The sequence below is a fragment of the Centropristis striata genome, chromosome 16 (genome assembly GCF_030273125.1).
Source record: "Centropristis striata isolate RG_2023a ecotype Rhode Island chromosome 16, C.striata_1.0, whole genome shotgun sequence".
In the NCBI taxonomy this organism is placed as follows: Eukaryota; Metazoa; Chordata; class Actinopteri; order Perciformes; family Serranidae; genus Centropristis; species Centropristis striata.
The window spans coordinates 2,911,173-2,933,520 of NC_081532.1; the positions used below are offsets into that span (position 1 = coordinate 2,911,173).

At 37.4% G+C, this 22,348-nt stretch overlaps 1 protein-coding gene across 1 annotated transcript in view; it reads right to left on the bottom strand.

The window, feature by feature from the left end:
* pcnt (pericentrin) overlaps nt 1-22,121 on the bottom strand; it is a 79,080-nt gene extending 56,959 nt beyond the window's left edge. The window contains exons 1-17 of the mRNA XM_059353436.1: nt 21,933-22,121; nt 20,097-20,126; nt 17,633-17,809; nt 15,366-15,506; nt 12,840-12,989; nt 11,573-12,447; nt 9,909-10,262; nt 8,566-8,959; nt 7,190-7,606; nt 6,892-7,110; nt 5,119-5,214; nt 4,237-4,377; nt 2,317-2,557; nt 2,019-2,098; nt 1,855-1,932; nt 626-770; nt 407-507 (exon numbers count right to left, since the gene is read on the bottom strand). Coding sequence (XP_059209419.1) covers nt 407-507; nt 626-770; nt 1,855-1,932; nt 2,019-2,098; nt 2,317-2,557; nt 4,237-4,377; nt 5,119-5,214; nt 6,892-7,110; nt 7,190-7,606; nt 8,566-8,959; nt 9,909-10,262; nt 11,573-12,447; nt 12,840-12,989; nt 15,366-15,506; nt 17,633-17,809; nt 20,097-20,126; nt 21,933-21,980 — 3,687 coding nt within the window. The 5' untranslated portion in view covers nt 21,981-22,121. The remainder of the gene's footprint in view (nt 1-406; nt 508-625; nt 771-1,854; nt 1,933-2,018; nt 2,099-2,316; nt 2,558-4,236; nt 4,378-5,118; nt 5,215-6,891; nt 7,111-7,189; nt 7,607-8,565; nt 8,960-9,908; nt 10,263-11,572; nt 12,448-12,839; nt 12,990-15,365; nt 15,507-17,632; nt 17,810-20,096; nt 20,127-21,932) is intronic.
* Nucleotides 22,122-22,348: the final 227 nt, after the last annotated feature.

A 22,348-nucleotide genomic window follows, 5' to 3' on the forward strand; every position in this document is an offset into this window, starting at 1 on the left:
ATTCAGCATTTTTAATGCAATATTTTGTGTTTAATGTTTTACATGATTTTTATGTAATTTTTAAAATGTTTGTTTTTTTTGTATTTTCTTTTGTGTGTTTTTTATGCATGTTTTTGTGTGGATTTTATGGGAGATTTTTTGTAAAATAAAAAAAATGTTTTGTGTGTGTTTTTGGTTAAAAAAAAGTGTGTGTTTTTGTTGGGGTTTTTGTGTTCAAAATGTTGATCCAGTAAGTCAAAATGAAATAAATAATGATCAGGTCGTATAGATGAAGTTTTGCTGGAAAAAAAATGATACCAACATGGCATGGTGAACATTTTTTATGTGATAAATATACAGGCAGAATAAAAAAAGAGTCAAAAAGCAACAAAATCGCCCCAAACTCTAAAGAGTTAAGTGAAGTCACCTCCTGCTGCAGTTGCTGCTCCTTCTCCTCTAGGTGGAGCGATTGTTGCTCTTTCTCCTGCAGCACCGCCTTGTGACTAGAAACCAACTCCTCCACAGCACCTGAGGAGCATCAACAACAGAGTCAGCACATCAAGAACAACTTTTATAAAAACAAAGGGAACACAAAATACATGGATGCTGCTACTAAATTGAGACGATGCAAGTTATTCCAACTCACGAGCAGCAGCGTCTCTGTCGGCCCAGGCTCGTTGCAGCTCCTCTTCTAGTTTCTGCTGCACCTCCTTGCTGGAGGTCTGGAGCTCCTGCAGCTCCGACTGAGTCTGGGACAGAGCTGCCTGAGCTTCAGTTAGAGCTTTGTTGGTCTGGGTGAGGGACAAGGTTATTATAGTTAATGAAACTAACAAAATAACGAAAAATAGAATTGAAAAAACATTTTCGTTAACTGAAATAAAAATAAAAACAATGTTTTTTAAAAAAACAACAACTAACTGAAACGTGTGGTTACAAAACTAACTGACACTAACTGAAATTATAGGGAAAATGTCTTTATTTGGCAAAAATAATAATTCATTAAAATACAGGTGCTTTCCTGTATTGTGTACTTGTTTTTGTGCCTGACATGATAACAAAAAAGTATATCAATATAAAAAAATAAGGGATGATGAAATGAAGTAATACAAAGCCATGCAAGACAAATATGATGTATACAATAGAATAGTCTAAATAAGTTGAAAAAAAGTGAGAATTAAATGAAAATGAATAATACAAAAATACTTGAAAATGACCAAAGAATTACACAAACTGTCATTTCATTATACATTTTAATTTTAATTTATCATTGATGTACGCCCAAAGCAATTTGCATTCATCAATTGTAAAATGTGTAGCTTTTGTACTGCATTAAAGTAAAACTGCATTAAACTAAAGTGTGCATCACAGCTCATAAAAGTCTACGGCCTGACGCCTTAAACTCTGAATTTTGCCAACTTCAAGTCTAGTTTTGAGTTTCTCTAGCTAGACTAACTTTGGATTCCAAATCTCCTGAGATATTTTTTAGGTGTCGAGCCTCTCATTTGCCCTTGGCTCCTAGTTTTTGTCTTTTACAACTTTTTTCATACGTAAACCTTTTTGGTTGATATGAGATTTATTTCATCTATCTGGTTTTATGACTTAATAAACGTATTGGGGCTGAGATGGATCAGACAAAGGAAATAAAGGAAACATTTATTGTGACCTTATTGAATCTGGCACCCAACAAATACCCCATTACAAAACAACTACAACTAATAAAAACTAAACTAAAACTAAGCATTTTCCAAAATATAAAAACTAATTAAAACTAGCAAACTCACTCTGAAAACTAATTAAAACTAACTGAATCTGAAAACAAAAAAATCACAACGAAATTAAAACTAAAACTGATGAAAAATCCAAAACTATTCTAACCTTAGTGAGCTCCGTCTGGGTGGCGTTGTGGCTGTTTTGGGTCTCGGAGAGAGACGTTTGGAGGTTCGACTTTAGAGCCTGAGGAGAAGAGAAGACCAAGGTGAATTAAAATATGTAATCTAAATGAATAAATGGTATTTTGTGCATCATTTCTGAGGATTGACCTGCATGTCTTTGGCCTGCTGCTCCTCCATGGCAGCTTTCTCCTCAGCAACACGACTCTCCCACTGCTGCTTCAGTTCATCTGAACATAAGTAGAGAAAACAAATGAAAAGACTGGCTCACGTCACAGAATCTGAAGGCTACATCTGTCATTGTGCTCCACTGTGTCCTGAACATCCCTCTGAAGAATGAGGGTGACTCACCCACATTTCAAGTGCATGCACCTGCAGGCAAACATGGAAGAAAAAAGCACTGACATACGGAGTGAACAAGTGAAGAAGCACTCTAGTGTGCACTCACTCAGGTCTTGTTGGTGCAGCTCCTGCAGCTCCTGCAGCCTCTCCTGCTGCTGCTCCTGGTTCTGCTGCCTGATCTGCTCCACTTCTAGCTGATGGCGAGCCTGCAGGAGGTCACATTCCTGGGCAAACGTCTCCCTCAGGGACGCTTGGACCTCGGTGAGAGCAGACTCGTGCTCCAGCTGAGACTTGTTGACTTGGGTCAGGTTCAGACGCAAAGCTTCCAGCTCGCTGGCCTTTTGGACCTAAAGGAGATGAAAACAGAAGGTGCAGTTTTGTGTCAATCAACTTTATTTATATTATAGAGGCCTTTAAAACAGCCACAGCTGATACAAAGTGATGCACATGGCAGGACAGAGCAACAATAAAAACAGAGAACAAATAAAAACAACTAAAAAAAAAAGCGAGTCTCATGCTGGTTAACCCTTTGATGCACAACATATAAAAACCTTTTAATGTACAAGGGTCAAAAATGACCCACATTCATTTTACATGTTATTTCATGCTGGCTGTGTGAAAGGAAAAATGGATATAATGATCTGTTATAATAAAAAAAAAAAACTCTATGAAGAAAAATAGTTTTTGTATTATTACATCAAGTCAAAAATGTAGTATTTGTAGTTTTTTCCACCTATTTTCGGTCTCTTGGCCAATGAAATGCATCAGAATACACGTGGGAGTGTCGCAATGCAACACAGCAAAAAAAAAAAAAAAACTTTACTGAAGGTTTGGACAAATAAACTCAACTTCTCATGACAGCCACAGGTATAAGCTCTAAAAAATACTTTATGAATTTCATTTCAATCTGCTACAGAGGCTGAAAAATCGATTATTTAGTAGGAAGAGTTGACACTTCTGTTGAATTTCCAGAAAAACTTAAAGGTTTTAGGGGCTTATTTTAAAATTGCCCAGAGATTTTACAGGCATTTTTTCCAGGTGTTTTAGGCCTAAATGGGTTAAAATCACTGTCCATTATAAAACCCAAGTTTGTGACAGTCGACTTCATATAAGCTGCCAAAGGACAAAGTGTGAGAGCTTTTTGAGTCCAGTAGTGACTAGTAATGTTTATGTTAAGGGGGAAAGGTTGTTGTTTGTTGTATTTACATTAAACGGACACTGTTATCCTACAGGGACAGAACCTGCCAAAATAAATAAATGACTCAAATTAATATACCATTAAATGTAATTATTTGATAAAATGTGACATAAATTAATATTCCTCTTTTAATGTGCTTCTTTATTTATCTTTGTATTAATGAACCTAATTAATAAGCCTGACACTGTATTCATCTATGCACTCTGATGTCCTTCACATAATAGGCCAAAAGTTGACTCAATGACACTTTGAATGACCTCATTTGCATAATGAAGAAGAAATATTATTTATATAATAATATTATATAAATTGCATATTGTAAATTGACTAAATTGAATATTGTATAATAAAAAAAATATTTAAATTTAAGAAATTTTAATTAATTAAAACTATACAAAATATTCACATTTAAAAATCAATAAAAAATAAAATAAAATTTAATTTAATTCAAAATTAATTAGAAAAATAAATTTGCCATGCTAGTAAATAGAGAATTACTTTTAAATGTAAATACATATAGGTTAAATAAATCTGTATCAATTCATGTATGATTTATTTATTTTATCAATTCATTAATGTCTTCATTTATTTTTTATATTATTTTTGCCACATATAAAATGGCATTAACTTTTTTAATGAAGTCATTAATTAATTCATTTCCTCCATACCAATTTCTAAAAAGCAGAAATAAATCTAAACTCCAAAGTTAATTGAGTCATTGTAACTGACAAAATTGTCTCTACTATGACATTATGTAAAGGAGGAAAACAATCTAAGGACATAGATAGGAGACATTTTCTTTAGTGTGTGTGTGTATATAAAGTCTACCTGTATCTGCTGCAGCTCAGCCTGGTGAGCAGCTTCCAGACTCTCCTTCAGCTCCAGAGACTCTCTCCTCAGCTGGTTCAGCTCCTCATTGTGTTTGTCTGTCAGCTCTGAAATCATCCTCTCGTGTTCTCGCTCAGTCACCTTGAAGAAAACAGAGAATGAGACACGTCAGACGCTAAAAAAATAACAAAATGCAGATAGTTTAACAACTTAGAAAGGACTTTGCTGAGAGACTTTTTACAGGGTTCGTACACTTTTTCAGTGGTCAAATTAAAGCACTTTTCAAGCTTTTCCAGCACCTTTCAACGGTTGTAAATGTCATGTTTTAGATGAGTACTTACATACTAAAAGGGTTCATTTCACTTAACCATACCACCAGCAATGGTTATACACTTTTAACAACTAAAAGTAGTTTGCTAATCTCATAAAACATACTGGCTTATGGGAATCTAGCGGCTATAGGAGCAAAAGGAAGCTCACAAAAATCATCATCAACCGGCAGCTGGTGGAACTAAACACGACCCAAACTAGGAGGAAAGACCCACAAATATTTCAGGAGCCCTCACATCCACTAGGAATTAGAAAAACTCCTTCAGTAAGAAGATACAGGGGAAGAGCAACAAGAAACATCTCAGAAACAAGAAGACGCAGGCGGAGCGCTCTTCATTTTAGATTTTAGGCAGACTTTATATAGTTTTTTCCATTTAAAATGCGGTTATCTATAGTCAGATTGCAAGAGAAATACAGTAAAAATTACAAGCATTTACAAGCACTTTATCCAAAATCCAAGCACTTTTCAAACCTTGAAATTCAACATTAAAATTCAAGCATTTGCAAGGATTTCCGTAGCACCCATATGAACCCTGTTCTGAACTGTGATACCTGTTTGATGAGGCTGATGTGTCTCTTCTGTTCTTCCTCCAGAGCGACCTGCTGCTGCAGCAGTTCTGACTCAAGCTGAATGTTCAACTCAGAAATCTGGGAATTTATGGAGATAAACATACCAAGAAAATCAGCCACACTGATGATTTTTCTTCAAATTTTCTATCATTGAAATTACAAAAACGAGACAAATATTTAATCTGAATATGTATTTAATTACACAGTGAGACAACATGCAGTGCTGTTGTTTTTCCTCCTTCAGGTTGGTGTGATAGCTCATGAAAAATTAACAAAAAAAATGAATTTAAAAAAAAAAAGAAAGAAAAGAATCGCTGTTATGGTGCTTAAAATATGCCAAAAATGTATCACTTTGACTGTTTGAGATATCCGAACTTACCCAACAAACAAATAAATAAATAAATATAGTCAATGTAGGTTTCTGCACAGCACAATATAATATACATTTTACTGCATGCAAAACAATATGAGACCGTAGTTTTCTAGAAATTTTCCATGGTTTTCTTGATAATAACCAAAATCATGATACAAAAAAACATGTTAAATGTCTAGATATCAGCTCTTAAATTAAACTCTTATGATCTATTTTTGTTGTTATTATATTTGTCCAAACAGATGTACCTTTAGTTGTACCAGACATTAAAATGAACAAGAAATTGAAGAAAACAAGGGTGGTCTAATATTTTTTCCATGACTGTATGTCTATAAATGCATAATATTCAAATAAATAACTAAAGTGAATTCAATCATGTGTTTGGCATGAGAAGAAAAGGTTCATTTGCAAAAACAGAAATCTCCATTTTCATGTTTTTCCCTAAATCGTGTTGTTTTTTTGTGTTTGCCAGGGAATATTTGTCACAGTGGTGTTATGTTGTTGTGATATCTCTCCCAAACTAAATTTTCTGAAATCTTGTTTTTTTATTTTGCACTCAAAATTAAAAGAGACATCAGTTTGATTTAATATTCATTTAAGAATGGCTTTTACCCGTTTTTACCAACAAACTATTGGGTTCCCTTACTAGGATTCGTCTTATTTAGTTCTTAGTTCCTAATATGTTTATTTTATATTACTTTTTACTCTTTTATTCCTTTTTATCTCTAACTCTGTTTTTAAATTGAGTTCTTTATTACTATTTTAGTATTATTTTAATGTTGTTGTTTTTTTACTTATTACTATATTTGTGTATGATTTTATTGGTTTTTTATTAACTGTGCAGCACTTTGGTCAACTGAAGTTGTTTTTAAATGTGCTCTATAAATAAACTTTGACTTGACTATTTCAGAAAAGGATTGGCCTATTTTATTTCATACGCTATTTTTTTTTTTAAACAATTTATTTATTAACATTTTTTCATACAGTTTACAGCATCAGTAACGGCAGTAGAACTTCACATAAATAAACAGTTTCAATAAAACTACTTGTCATGTGACACGACATGTCATATTTGACTGAACATTTGCTCTCACTTTGCAATACAAATATCAGGATATATATAGAGAGAGATGCCGTTTGATTGTTTTTTTTTAAAGATATTTTTTGGGCATTTTGTAGCTTTATTGAGAGAGAGAGAGAGAGAGAGAGAGAGAGAGAGAGAGAGGAGACAGAGGGGAAGACATGCGGGAAAGGGCTCCGAGCCGGATTCGAACCCGGGCCGCCCGCTTACGAGGACTGGGCCTCCGTGGTACGCGCTCTACCAGGTGTGCCACCGGGAACGCCCGATGCCGTTTGATTGTTGTGCAGTCTGTAAATCTCACCTCTTGTTGATGTTTCTCCTTCAGCTCCTTCACCTCCTGTCGGTGAGACGTCTGAAGCCTTTCTGTCGCCTCCTCCACAGCCACCTCCTGCTTCTCCAGGAGCACCTTCACCTCCTCCACCCTCTCCCTCCTCTGCTCCTCCAGGAGTTGCCTCACATCAACGAGCTCTCTCTCCTTCTCCTGCATCTCTTCCTCCCATTTCTCCTTCTCTTCAGTCAGCTGTAAGAACATGTTGTACATGCTGTTAATCTCCTGACATCAGAAACTGAAGCAGCTGTCATTTCACCGTGTATCTCACCTCCTCATCTTTGACTTTCAGCAGATTCTCAAACTGTTCCAGTTCCTCCTCTAAGACTTGTTCCATTTTCCTAATCCGGTCTTCCATCTCCTCCTCTCTCCTCCTGTGCTCCTCCCTCTCCTGCGCTGCCTGGGCCTGGGCCTCCTCCAGGTTGGCCATGTTTTGTCTCAAACAGAAGATCTGAGACTCCAGTTCATTTTTCTCTTTCTCAGCCCCGTCCAGACTCCGCTGGCTCTTCTCCAGCTCCTCCTGCATCTTTTCCACTTTGGTTTGAACATTTATAAACTGTTCACGAGTCGTTTGGAGCTCCTTTGACGTTTCCTCCAGCTCTCTAGTCCTCTGAGCGAGAAGGGCTGATGTGGTTTTGTGCGTTGTTTTCGTCTCCTCGAGCTCCGACGTAAGAAGTTCACAATTAGCCTTGGGGGAAAGCAAAAAAAAGGGAAATTCTTTAGCTTTTTGTACACATTTTTCTTATCAATTTATTACAGGTACATCTCAAAACATTAGAATATGATGGAAAAGTCAATTTCCAGTAGTTCAAGTCAAACAGCCCCAACCAACCAAGCAAGAGGCCAGCATTTACATATTAAACACTTTTTAAAATTAGTCTTTGGTAATTTAATCAGTCAATCAGATTTTATTTTTATAGAACTTTTTTATACAAGAGAAATGTAACACAAAGTGCTTCACATAAAAAAGGGTAAACAATAAAAATATATTGAAAAAACATTTAAATTAAATAATAATAATAATAATAATAATAATAATAAACATTTGAAATACAATAGGGACCTCGCAGGTCGTTGCCTGCTCGGGCCCTAATAATAATAACGTGGAGCAGTGAGGAAACACTGAAGGCAGGTTAGAAATTAGATAAAATAAATTTAAAAAAAGTTAGGTAAGATTACATAAAATAAATTTAAAAAAAATAAAAATAAAAATAAAAACAATAAAAAGTAAAAAAGCTAGAAAAAAAGATGAAAATAATAAATTAAAAAGTAGAGAATGATAAATATATCTATAAAAATAATTTGCTCTTTTACATATGCTTACCTTTCCCAGTTTGTTCAAAATTCTCAAATGTAATAACTTAACTTTCTGTATCTTGTTTCTTGTTTTGTAAAAAAAAAAAAAAAACCTTGATAGTGAGTGGCAGAAATACTATTGTATATTGTCTGAAAGTAAGCACTGTATTATAATGCTCTCACAAAATAAAAATAAAAAATGTTAAAAAAAAAAAAAAAACTAAAAAAAAAAGCATTACTGTTATTATTGCCATCCATCTAAATCAGGTTGGGGGTAAAGAAAGCTATTGTATGGAGCATGTCTCCATAGTTATTAAGGCATCAACACAGAGCCTCATCATGGAGCTGTACCTGCAGCGTCTGCAGCTGGTTGTCATCTCGGAGCTCCAGGTTTTGTTTGGCAGAGATTGCCGGCTGCTTTATCTCCTGCAGAGACAACAGCAGCACCTCCTGCTGCTTCTGATGAGACGGGAGTTCATCCTCCTCCTCCTCCTGCTCCTTTCTCAGCTCCCCTAGCAGCTTATCCTCCTCCTCTGATGGAGAGGTAGCAGCCAGCAGCAGGGAGGGTTCAGCCCTGAACATTACTGCATCTTCCTTCTCCTCCATTAAGGCACTGAGTTTGTTTTTCAGGTTGTCTTGTTCGTGGGCTTTCAGGTTTATCTCCTCCTCAACGTTTCTCCTCTTCTCCTTCTCCTCCTCCAGTTCCCAGAGAGCCTGCTGCAGCTCCTCTGTTACCTGGGCCCACCTGAACACACAGAACAGCATTTATTTAGAAATTAGAAAAGTTATTGAGTTTATTTCAAATTGTAGAATTATTTTAACACCATATTTTGTTTAGTTATTTGTAACTTACCTTTTATATTGTTTGTTTTTCTAACTTTTCTAACTACTGATCAGACTGTCTCATTCTTCCTGGGTTATCACACTAACTGAATTTCCCCTCGGGGATAAATAAAGTGATTTTGATTTGATTTCTTATTTATTTTTTATCTTTTTTTCCCCATTTGTTGCATATTGTATTTTACTTATTTTATTTATTTGTGTCCATGTTACAATGTCACATTTTTTGATAAATGCATATATAAAATATATTGATATATTTTTAATTGTGATATTAAATTAGACCATATCGCATAATTTGCTTACATAAAAATCCCTCACAGGATTAAAATTCAGAAAATTAATTAATATAATATTTGATATTTATGATTAGGACTGGTGTTGATTAAATTAAAAAAAAAAACTATGAAACGAGAAAATAATATTAATGTAGAATATTTCTAAAGCTTGATTTTGGAAAGCAGAGTGTGTTTACGTGAAACCAGAGTCAAATTTCTTTTTGTTTAAGATATTTTTTTTATTTAAATGTGCACTTTATGGAGCTTTGATTTTTTTTTTTTTTTTTTTTTTTTTTTTTTAAAAGGTTCTCCTGTTGTTATACAGTATTTATGTTCAATTCAATAAAAAGTTTCAATAAAACTACTTGTGACATGTCATATTTGACTTTGACTGAACATTTTCTCTCACTTTGTGATAAAAAATATCAGGATATATATCGTATATATCAATATTCAGCCTAAATATATCGGGATATGACTTTTGGTCCATATAGCTCAGCCCTACCAGAAGTGATCCTAAAAGTTACTTCAGTTAAAAAATCAATAAAAAACCCTCCTCCCTAATAATCTCCTCACCTGCTCCGGGCCTCCTCCAGCTCCTCAGCGCTGTTGATGACCTCCTCCTTCAACACATTCAGCTCCCGCTCCTTATCGGCCAGCTCCTCTCGGAGTTCCCCACACTGTTGATTCAGCAGCTCCTTCTCCAGATCCGTCTCCTCAAACTGCTGATCGGACAGTTTACTCAGCTCCAGCTCTCCGGCCGAGGAGTTGTGAAGCCACTGAGACGGAGCCTGAGGGCGGGAGTTCTCCTCCAGGAGGACACACTCCGGGGTGGAGGAGTTGTGGACGTTGTCTTCGTCTTCTTCAGCGAAACGGTTTGAAATAGACAACAGAGGCTCGTCCCCCAAGACTTCACTGTTCAGCTCGAAACTGTGAAGAGAGGCACAGAGAGAAATTAAAGGGGTTAACCCATTAAAGCCGGGAAAGCATTATCGCATTTCTACTATTAAAACCGGGATCGCTGTTGAGTTATTCTACCATTAAAGCTGGGAAAGCAGATACGTCATTTTGTAGTATTTGTAGTTTTTTTCCACCTATTTTCGGTCTCTTGGCCAATGAAATGCATGAGACACAGACGAAGACACAAAATGACCAAAAAATAAACAAAAAGACCAAAAAAAAGACAAAATGACTAAAAAAAGACACAAAAAAGACACGAAATGACTAAAAAAAAGACACAAAATGACCCCAAAAAGACACAAAATGACCAAAAAAAGACACAAAATGACCAAAAAGACACAAAATGATTTAAAATGACACAAAATGAGAATACATGTGGTAGTGTCTCAATGCATCATGGGACTTTTCCAGAACTGAAATCATGGTGGAAGACGACTATAGCGGAGGAGCTCAGATATAACAGCTATAAGCTCTCAAATACTTTATGAATTTCATTTCTATCTGCTACAGAGGCTGAAAAATCTATTATTTAGTAGGAAGAGTTGACACTTCTGTTGAATTTACAGAAAAACTTCAGGTTTTAGGGGCTGATTTTAAAATCACCCAGAGGTTTTCCAGGCATTTTAGGCCTAAATGGGTTAATTTATGTATCATGTACCTATTATTGTAATTGTTATGAGAATGTTTGTATTTCTTTGTGCTTGACGTGTTTTGATGTAGTTTTCACGGCTTAATAAACGCCCGTAACCAGTATACGGGTTGAGCTGGTATTTACATCTGGAGGGGAGTCATAGAAAAACACAGATGTACCGCATTTCCTCAAATAGTATTCGGGGCTTCTATTACTAAAAAATCAGTTTGGGACCCGGCTAATAATAGGGGCAGGCTATTATTTGAAGGACGCTTTTATTAAAAAAAGAAAAACAGAGCAGCTCTGACCGGCACTTTTTAGAGTGTTTTCCACAACGCATTGTAGCCAGTTACCTGGATGTCGGCCATATTGGAAGTACTTGGATGTAAACAAACAATGAACAGCTGAATGTTCATTTTAAGCAGGATTTAAAATGTCTAAACTACTAAAAAGCCCAGAAGAACGTGCGTAAATGGCTCGACTTTACAGAGAATGACTAGGACAGCACCGGTAAGACACTCGGCTTATAAAAGAGGCCGGCTTTTATTTACTAAAAATTGTTTTTACACCCGGTTACTAAATGAGGCCGGTCATTAATAGGGGCCCAGCTTTAAATTGAGGAAACACGGTAAGTTATTATTCCTCTAACCTGTAGTCTGCAGAGACGTCCAGCTGACTGCAGCGTTCAAAGCTTTCATTGACCACTGAAGACTGAGAATGAGCCAGAGGAGCTGAAGACAGATAACGCTCCATCAGGACGTCTCCAGGGACGGAAACATTCAAACTGTCCTCCTCAGCTCCACTACTGATCTTCTCCTCACAACTGAAACCAGCTCTTGCTTGGTTCTGCCGGTTCTTAGAAGCTTTGAGTCCGAGCACCTCCTCCTCTCTGGACTTCAGCTCCTTCTCCCTCTCCTCCAGCAGCTCCCTGACTCTCTCCACCTCCTCTCTGTGCTCCTCTCTGAGCCTCTGCATCTCCTCCTCCTGTCTCTGGAGGAGGAGAGCAGAGCTGGCCACCTCCTCGCTGAGTCTCCTCTCTGCGTTGTCCTCCTCCTGGAGCCTTCTCCTCAGCTCCAGAACTTCTCCGTTCAGCTTCTCCTTCTCCTCTTTGCACTGCTGCATCTCAAGGCACTGGGTCTGGACAAGGAGGCTTAACTGGTTTTGCAGCTGCGCCTCCCTTTCTGTCCGCTCCTCCTCCCTGCTCCTCTTCTCCTGCTCCAGTAAAGAAAGCACATGTTGGTGTTTCTCCACCTCCTCTGCTAGTTCGGCACATATGCGCTGGCTTTTCTCCCTTTCTTCTTCCAGCTCAGCTCTCAGTTTGTGCAGAACTGTGTCTGTCTGGCTGTCGATGCCAGTCCTGAAGCCTTCAAGACTGGACTGGGAGCCAGAACCTGAACTCCCCGACTCCTCCTTATGATTGAGGTCTGCCTCCTGGGAGCAGGAGCCGAGCTGCTGCTGCTCCTGGTGCGTGTTGAGGACGTCGACTCCTGACTGACTTTTGATGCGCAGGAACTCTACGCTCGTCTGTGTGGAAAAGACAAAAACAGGTTTTTCATTTTGTGTCTTTTTTTGTCATTTTGTGTCTTTTTTTTTGTCATTTTGTGTCTTTTTTTTGTCATTTTGTGTCTTTTTTTGTCATTTTGTGTCCTTTTTTGTCATTTTGTGTCTTTTTTGTCATTTTGTGTCTTTTTTGTTGTCATTTTGTGTCCTTTTGTTGTCATTTTGTGCCTTTTCTTTTGTCATTTTGTGTCTTTTCTTTTGTCATTTTGTGTCTTTTTTGTCATTTTGTGTCTTTTTTTGTCATTTTGTGTCTTTTTTGTGTCTTTTTTTGTCATTTTTTTCAGTTGCTGTGAATATTTCCAGGCAGCGATAATCCTTAAGTGCTGCTACAGATTTAGCTTTGATTGGCACTTTACCTGCTGGAGCTGTTTCTGCAGCGCCTGAATCTGTCCAGCTAGAGACTGGGCCTCCTGCTGCACCTGGTCTCTGCTGGCCAGGGCCTCCTGCAGGTTGGAGCTCAGCTTGGCAATTATCTCATTACGCTTCTCCACAGCCTGCTGGAGCTGCTGCAGGTGGATTGGAAAAAAGGATTGGTCAATTTCATAAGAACAGACTGTTATTCTATGTGTCTAACAGTATCAGAAGACACTGTATCAATCTCTATGTTGGAGGGATGTTGAATTACATCTCCTAAGGCTCCCACCTCCCTCTTATTTATATTCAGATCAACCTAACAAACTCTGGATTTTGTGCTAATAAAGTTAATCCTGTGGTGGAATTAACATGTTGTTATGCCTTATTACTATTATCATGTTGTGGCAGATGCAGACATAAAATACAATTATTTTCAGAATGTACACACAAAACAAGAAAATGGTTACTTGTAAATAAGTCTGGGTGATATATCGATATAAAAGATATATCAATATATTTTTAAATGCAATATGGAATTAGACCATATCGCATATATCAATATAGTTCAATTTCTTTTTTTTCTTTAGATAAAAATGCTGCCCTTACTAGGGTTTGTCATATTTAGTTCTTTTGTAATGTTCGTTATTCTATTCTCATATAAATATATTTATTTCGGAAAAAGATTGGCCTATTATATTTCAGGCTATTTTTTTCCAGATTTTTTTATTTATTTAAATGTGCACTTTATGGAGCTTTGCTTTTTTTTTTTTTAAATACTTCTGTTGTTATACAGTATTTATGTTCACTTAAATAAAAAGTTTCGATAAAACTACTTGTGACATGTCATATTTGACTTTGACTGAAGATTTGCTCTCACTTTGCGATAAAAATATATATATCATATATCAATATTCAGCCTAAATATATAACATTTTGTCCATATCGCCCAGCCCTACATGTAAGACAAATCAATTATCTTTATGTCAGATTCTCAAAGGAAACATCCTACTTTAACAACAGAGCAAATCGTCAATTAGAGGGACTTTAAGATGAAAAGACATGATGTACTCCTGTTTACACTGTTTATAAAGGAGTGTAAATTAGTCAATGCTTTCCAGACTGTTCCCTGAACTCACACTAACAGAATTAATTAAATCAAAAATAGGAACCTACTTTAAAAACCTCCACACTGCAGACATAGTTGTTGCTCCCGCATCATGTGCGTCACACCACCAGTGGAAATGTTAATTTCTCGTCAGTGCAAATATTTCATTTTGAGCCTTTATCTGCTGATCCCAGTGACGTGCGTCCCTACATGACGCTGCATTAAGCCAATTTGCGGCCGTGAATTAACGTAATATTTTACAACGTTTGCACAGCTTGAGAGCCCCGGTTTGAAGTCGTTCCTCCACACACACAGCCATAATATAAATAACTAAGTTGTATTTTCAGATCAGTGAAGGCAGCCAAGCAGCAGAGCAGACAGTTACACTCCCCATGGGTTGAAGATGACACAGAACACACACACACACACACACACACCCTCTTAATCACACACGCTGCAAAACCACAACGACTCATTGCCTTATGGGTAAACAAAGCATGAGGACAAATTACTCCATATGACCAAATAAATCTCAACACGCTGCAACATGCCATGTAAACAGTAACACTGATTCATAGAATAGTTTCAGAGCACATTTTCCACTGTGTGGATTCACAGCATAAGATTATAATGTATGCATAAGTATGCATTCATTCATGACAGTAAACCCATCTCCCTTTAGCTTGTCATATCCAGTCAGAAGTACCGGTAAGCCCATTTTAACTCTGTGGAGTCTTTTTGGGCTATTTTGTCCATTTTTTTAATCCTTTTCATCCTGTCTGTATACACCACTTAAAAAATGTTTAAATGCCATGTTGGTATATTATTTTTCAGCACAACCTCACCTATATGACCTGATAATAATATATTTTTATGAATTACTGGGTCAACATTTTGAAACAAAAAGAAACAAAGAACATAAATGTGATCTTGTGGTTGTGTGTGATCCTGTCATCCAACTCTTTTTGTGTCTTTTTTTGTGTCATTTTGTGTATTTCTTTGTCATTTTGTGTCTGTTTTTAGTCATTTTGTGTCTTTTATTGTGTCATTTTGTGTCTTTTTTGTGTCATTTTGTGTCTCTTTTTGTGTCATTTTGTGTCTCTTTTTGTGTCATTTTGTGTCTCTTTTTGTGTCATTTTGTGTCTTTTTTTTGTCATTTTGTGTCCTTTTTTTGTCATTTTGTGTCCTTTTTTTGTCATTTTGTGTCTTTTTTTTTAGTCCTTCAGTCCATAAAATGTGATTTTGAATCTTTTTTAACTATCAAAACACTTTCATGCTCAATAAAGTTTTACTTGCTATATCATCATCAAACTGAAACTGGCCTCATGGAGTTTACAGCCAGAACTTTAGAGGTAAATTTACAGTAGGGCTCCACGCTGCTTTGTTTTCTAGTCTGGAATCATTGACTGTACTGTATATTTACCTTGAGCTGCTCTTTTCCAGTGAGTGCGACTAGCTCTTCTCTAAACTCTTCGACAGGGGACGGGCTCGGCTCCAGGGGCGGGGACAGACTCTTCTCTCGTTGGTTCTGCTGAACGGATGATTTCTCCGGCTTCTCTGGTTCCTAAAGGGTTAAATAGTTTTAGAACAATCGAATCGAACAATCAAATTTTTGTCATTGTAATTAGAGCTGCAACCAACCAAATATTAATCAGTCTTGATTATTTTCTCGGTAAACAAAATGTAATTTAAAAAAAATTTAATCTTGTTTTGTCAGTCCGAAATCTAACAACATTCAGTTTAATATGATATAAAACCAAAGCAAGAAAACAGACAGAAACAGCTAATTTTGCATGAAAAATTACAATTTATCTATGACTATGGTTCGAAATTCAAGCACTTTCGAGTACTTCAACCAAAAATTGGTTTCCAAGACTTGTTACATCTAGAGCGAGTGCAACTATAATTTTTTTACAGAATTAATTTATACCCACAGCAATTAGTCCTGATTATGTAATGCTTGTTAATTTCCAAACTAAGGGATCAACAGAGGACTTCTCTAGCTATTAGCTTGCTTTGTTCATTTGGTGTGAGTCACCAGGAGGAAACAATCAAATATGATGACAGGATTGTTTCATTTCAAATATTAAAAGATTTTTGGTTTACATGAGTGATTGGGGAGATGAAACGCAAGATCATGTTGAAAATCAATAATATTTCAAGCACTACATAAAAATTCCAGCACATTTATAACCTTGAAACACAATGGGTAAAATTAAAAATAAAGTCCAAACTTTCAAGACTTTGTACAAACCCTGTAATTATCAATAGCTGGTGATTATTTTTCTGTTGATTGATAAGTTGATGTTGTTGAGTCAACTTAATGTTGCAGCTTTGATTGCAATCCATTGTGTAATCTCTGGTGTAGGTGAACTTTCCCTTTAGAAAAAGGCAGCAAGTAGTGCCACAGTTAATCCTGGTTAGGTTGCCATGACAACATGGCCCACAGGCAACGTAATGGTTAGTGACCCATTTCTCTAATGTATGTTTACTGAGCGGGGGGGCACGGACCACTTGTTAAAGCATACAGTGAGCAAAACAAAATCAGACCGGAGGTCAGACAGTTGGACACGTAAACAGCCCCGAGAGATCTCACGCAATACAGCGATTTGTTTTAATTAAACCAGCTGACCAGCTGTTTTAATTAAATTAATAATCACATGGTACACACAATTCACATTTCCTCTGTCTCCTGTGTAACTCTGTTAACCCATTGAGGCCTGAAAAATCGCTGGGTGATTTTAAAATAAGCCTCTAAGTACTGGGGAAAAATTGTTAGCAAACTTAATTTGATTTTTAATGTCCAGCTTGGTGCTGATACACAGGTTCTGCTTCTCGGTTTACCCAGTCCTCATATTAAAGGGACTCATCAAAGAAGGCTGCTCAGTATTCTCACATTTGCTGCTCGAAAGAATATATTGCTCAGATGGATTGATAATGCACCTCCAACAATTAGGGGCTGGCACAAAGTGATATTTGACTTATTACCAATGGAGTATTTAACACACAGATTTAAATGTAAGATGGATGACTTTTTAAAGATCTGGGTCTTTAAATACGCTGGTAAACGACTCACAACTATTGTATTAAAAGGGATGATAGATGGCAATGAGGGAAACTGGCTAACTGATGTTTTTGGGTTATAAGGAAGGACATTCATTTACTTATTATTTTTAATTATTAAAAGAAAATTGCTTTCTCTCAAAATGGAAATTGAGATTTTTGGAAAAATTGTTTTTATTTTTTTTTATTTTTTAACGACTCTTCACTTCTTTTTTTTTTCCCAGTTGTGTATTTGCTACATCACTGTCAATTGTAATGGGACAGAGCATTTTCATTGTATTGTCTGTAATACATCATAAGTAATTTGTAAGATATTTGTTTTCTGTGGCCACAGTGTGTTGTTTGTTGTTTTTGTCTATGTTGGAAAATGCAATAAAAAATATTTTAAAAAAATAAAAATAAAAAAAAAATAAGCCTCTAATTTCTGGAAATTCTGGAAAAATTCTGGGGGAAAAAAGTGTCAACTCTTCTACTAAATAATAGATTTTTCAGCCTCTGTAGCAGATAGAAATGAAATTCAAAAAGTATTTGAGAGCTTATACAAATACTACAAAACGACGTATCCGCTTTCCAGGCTTCAATGGGTTAAAGATGCATGACTGATAATCTATGCAAACAGTGTTTTACCTCATGGTTGGTCTTCTTGTCCAGCTCCGTGGCGTGGGCTGCAGGAGGCGGCGTCTCTACTGGGCGGCCTTGCGTCGCTCCGTCATCCTGCGAGACAGCCTTGCTCTTCCTCTTCTGCGTCTTTTTCGGCGCCCCCGCACCGTCGCCTTTCGCCCGCTTCTGTCTGAAGCTAGCAAGCTGCGCAGGAAGGACAGCGAGAGGTAGACGGACACATAGGTCAGGACCACTGAGCACCACCACACTATCAGCATGGTGAGGCTCAGGGGTCAAAGGTGACAGAGAACTGGAGTCCAGATTTATATCTCCTCAGTTGAAAAACGAAAAAGTTCAAAGCATCATTGTGAAATCATTACCCGAAAGAATAAATGCATATATATAAAACAAGAAAAATAAGATTGGCAGCCCTTATTTTGATGAGTCAGAGTTGTGCAGCAAAAAAAAAAAAAAAAGAGCCCAGTGAAGCAAGAAGAAATCCCAAACTCACACCAAAAATAGGCTACACCCTAGCCTGACAAAGTACCCAAGTTTAAAATGAGGTGATGATGCTAAATATTCTCAAATCTCCAGAGAGCTACATCAAACCCATGAGAAGGGCAGATTTTAGTGACACACATTGGACAACCTCTCAGCAGACCAGAAACTGCACAAGGTTAGAAGACGTTTTTAAAAAGTACACATCCGTCTTTGCATTTATTCGGCATGTAGGAAAGTCCAAGTCAGAGAGCAGGAAGCATCACAAAATCTTCTCTGAAATTATAAAAGGACAAAAAAAAAGAAAAAAGAAGAATGCATTTGAACCTGAAAAGTTCATTCACAGTGAAAAACATCGTCCCCAATAAAACCACGTTATTTAGCTTGGATTCCAGAGGGACTGATTTGGTACAAATCCACCTCAGGCTGTTTTTCTTTGCAACATACTCCTCCTCTTTTTATCGCTGCCTCTCTCTCTCTCTCCCTCTCTGCCGGTCTCTCTTCTTTAAGCAGCTTAAATCAGATTACAGCAGTCCACAATGTGACAGAGACCCCCATGAATCCCTCCATCAATAACTGACAGTCAATCATCCACTTCCTTCCTTTCTTGCTGCTGCTGCTGCTCGGACCTGTCAGCTCGCCCTCATCAGGGCAGTTGCTCTACTGTCCAGATGTAGATCCTGCAGTCTGTAGGCAACAGCACGCTGTGCCAAACCATTCATGCTAAAAAACTCCCTGTCACAGCCAACGTACAGTGCAGAGGGATTCACAAACTCTGGATAGGGGATGGCATGTGTCTAGGCAAAGGAAAGAGGGTGGAGACTGGGAGATGCATTCACATAGAGAGGAGGAGACAGAGCTGTGTGTGTGTGTGTGTGTGTGTGGCGAGCAGCACCGGAGTGTGCAAGCTCAAATCAACTTGAGATTGCATGGCAGCGGGAGAGCTACTTGTTGCATTGTGTGATGATGACTCACATGCATTGTATGAGAACTGTGTGTATAATGTTTATTCTAATGATATGCTACATGTCTGGTTATAAAACTACATTAGGCATATGCTTTGTACTCCCATTAAGCACCATGCAATGCATCCAGATCAATGCAGTCTCTCTCTTTTTGACTCCTAAAACCAAAAAAGCGTTGCTTAAAACAATCATACCCTCAACTCCACCACACTTCAATCTCTGCTCACCTCACATTGTTCATCCGTTTTCATACTCTTCACTTAAAACCCCACCCTTTGTGTCCTTCCATCACCCTGTTCACCGCCTCCACCCGCCACACATCACCTCTCAGAAAGACGTATTAGCCAGATGAGCGATGTTTAGCCCAAGGCCACTTCCACGCGACTAACCGGCTGGATGGTGCTTATTATAACCACATCAGATGTTATTTTGACTGCTGAATGCTACTTTTCTCTTCTCAACAAGGGCAAAACCAAGATTCCTAACAGGATTTTTTTTTCCTTTTTGTGTACATTTGTTTGTCTGTGTGTTATTCACACATATGTACCATGCTTTTAGCGTGGCAGATAAATCAGAGCGGTTTGATGCGCCAAATACAGTAAAGGCAACTGACAGGAGTGCATTACCATAGCAACACCATTCATGTGAGATGCAAGTGCAACATGTTGAACGCTGCCAAATCTCATGGGCTCACTGCACCACCTGATGGCGCGCAACCAGCATGACAGTGTATGCAAGGTGCTTGACTGACTACATTAGACATTAGAATTATTCATGCAAGACAGAATTCCTTTCACTTGATCATTTGTATTGCAAATCATTCTTTTAAGAGAAGAAATCTGAAATCTCAAAAGCTGGCAGCAATCACACCATGGTGCAGAAAAGCAAAAGAGAGCACTGATTGCCCACCCAAGAGAGAGGGGGAAAAATAATCAAGAAGACCAAAAACCCAAAGAAATAACGTCCACAACCACACAATCCCATGACAAAGTCAAACGTCTCTGCCAGTCACCAGTTTCTATACTTACCGACTGGCTTCGGGGCATGTTGGAGGATTTCTGTCATGAGGAATATCAGTGTTTCAGTTACAGTTTCACCCTTCCTGTTAAGTAATTTGCATCATTCTAATCTAACCTACCAACCATATCTTTTGAATGAGCTCCACCATGAGCTCTAAGTGGACTAAAACACCTAAAATATGCAATTCAGTGAGCTACTCTGAACAGGTGACCTAGTTTTAAATCTAGTTTTTAGACAAAGTGGCCTGATTGCCAAACAGGGTAGGCCATTCTTGATTATTGGCCCATTATTAATATGGCCTCCCACTGAAGTAAAACAGCTGCTTTCTTTTTCCATCTTGGCAACACTGCAGTAGCAGTTGTCTCAGACCGCTGAAAAAAATGCCTTTCACATAGATCAGGGATGGGCAACTTAAATGCTGGAGCGGGGCACAATTTTTCATTGACACAGGGCCACATATAGGAGCATGCACTACACCAGATACATTTACATTTAGTCATTTAGCAGACGCTTTTATCCAAAGCAACAGATATGATGAAACTGCAATTTGAAATATGTTTACAGTGCAGTAACTTAACATATCTCATGCTCAAATGCATGTATAACAGTATGAATAGGAATACAAAAGGTTTGAAGCAAATCAAAAATAACCACTTACTGTGATTTCTTTTTTTTCAGTGCAAGAACAGCAGACCAACATTAATTACAAGAAGTCATTTTGTGCATTTTTACACTGCACTTTTAAGATTGCATGCTCAAATGCATGTAGTTGTACTGAGGGCCTCCAGTTGCCCATCCCTGACATATATACAATGTCACATTACTTGTTTAAAATTGTGGGAAGATGATTAACAACATGACATTGCGATTCTGAATAAGCAATTTAATTGTTTTCAAGTCTGTGAGACGTAATCCCTAATAGATGACTTCTACCAAGGTGCGTTTTGTAGCTGCAGAATAGTTTTTCTATGCTTGTTGTAATGGCTGTTGAAAATGTGGGATATTTGCACCAAAGGTAACACTAGGCAGTTAGGAAGTTAATCTAACCAAACTTCGGGTGCACCTGCACTATCTAAATCAGTGGTTCTCAAATGGGGGTACGTGAAGGCACTCCAGGGGGGTACGTGAGATTTTAAAATATACATTTAAAAAGTAGCATCCATGCAAAAGTCCTTTAAAAATAATTACTTATTAAATATTTTAGGAAAATACAAGAATAAGTTAAAAAAATAAAACATTAATAAAGTAATTAATCTTAATCGAATTAGTTTTAAACTGTTTGACATAGTTTTTCTTTCAAATGTTTGAATTTTGTATGTGTTTATCAGTTCCAAACTTTAATAAATCAGACTAAAAATGCTTTGCCCTGGTTATGGGGTACTTGGCTGAAATAATATTTCCCAGGGGGTACATCACTAAAAAAAAAAGGTTAAGAACCACTGCTCTAATTGAGACAACTCAAAGGCAACATTCAAATAAAATTAAAAAGAATAATAACAGGTAAGAAACACATTCCCTTGTCTTTGCAAATACATGCATCTTTCTTTTTCTGCTGGTCTCTAAGTGAACTCATCAGCCGTTTCTGCAGCTCCATAAATGTTATTGTTATCGTTAATTTAGCTGTGATCAACCTCAGCTGATCACTAACCCGCCACATCTGCGCGGCAAACAAATAAAGTTACCAGTGGCAGAAAGTCTAGCCACAAATCTAGGCAACTTCAAACAAAACAAACACTTATAGTGCATGGGGCTGCTGTAGTTATCTGAGGACAAACAGAGCTGTGACAAAGAGTTGGTTAGCATTAACTGCTAGCATTCAGTATTAGCATGCGCCAGCCACAAACCTTCGCTCTTCCAGCTTCTAGTTTCCTCTGCCGTTCATCGTCATCCATCTCTTGGCTTCAATCAAACCATTAAAAGTTCAGGACATACGTCCCAGTTCAAGTTAAAAGCACAACAGACCTTATATTATATAGCATAAGTTAGCTAAAACTAAATCTGTGAGCTTCCTTCAGACACAACTGTCAACAGATAAGATTCAATATGGCCGCCAAGTCATTTCAACTCCGCCCTTATCGGGTTTCCCACAATGAACGGGCCAATCAAATCGTTCCATTCCGCATTTTCAGCCAATGGGATTTGCTCCTAGCGCGTACATCATTCAAAAACTAGAATCTCATTGACCAATAAAGTGGCTGTGACAAGTCGCCACTCTTTGATTGACATCTCCTGTAGCCAATCAGGATCGGCTAATACAGAA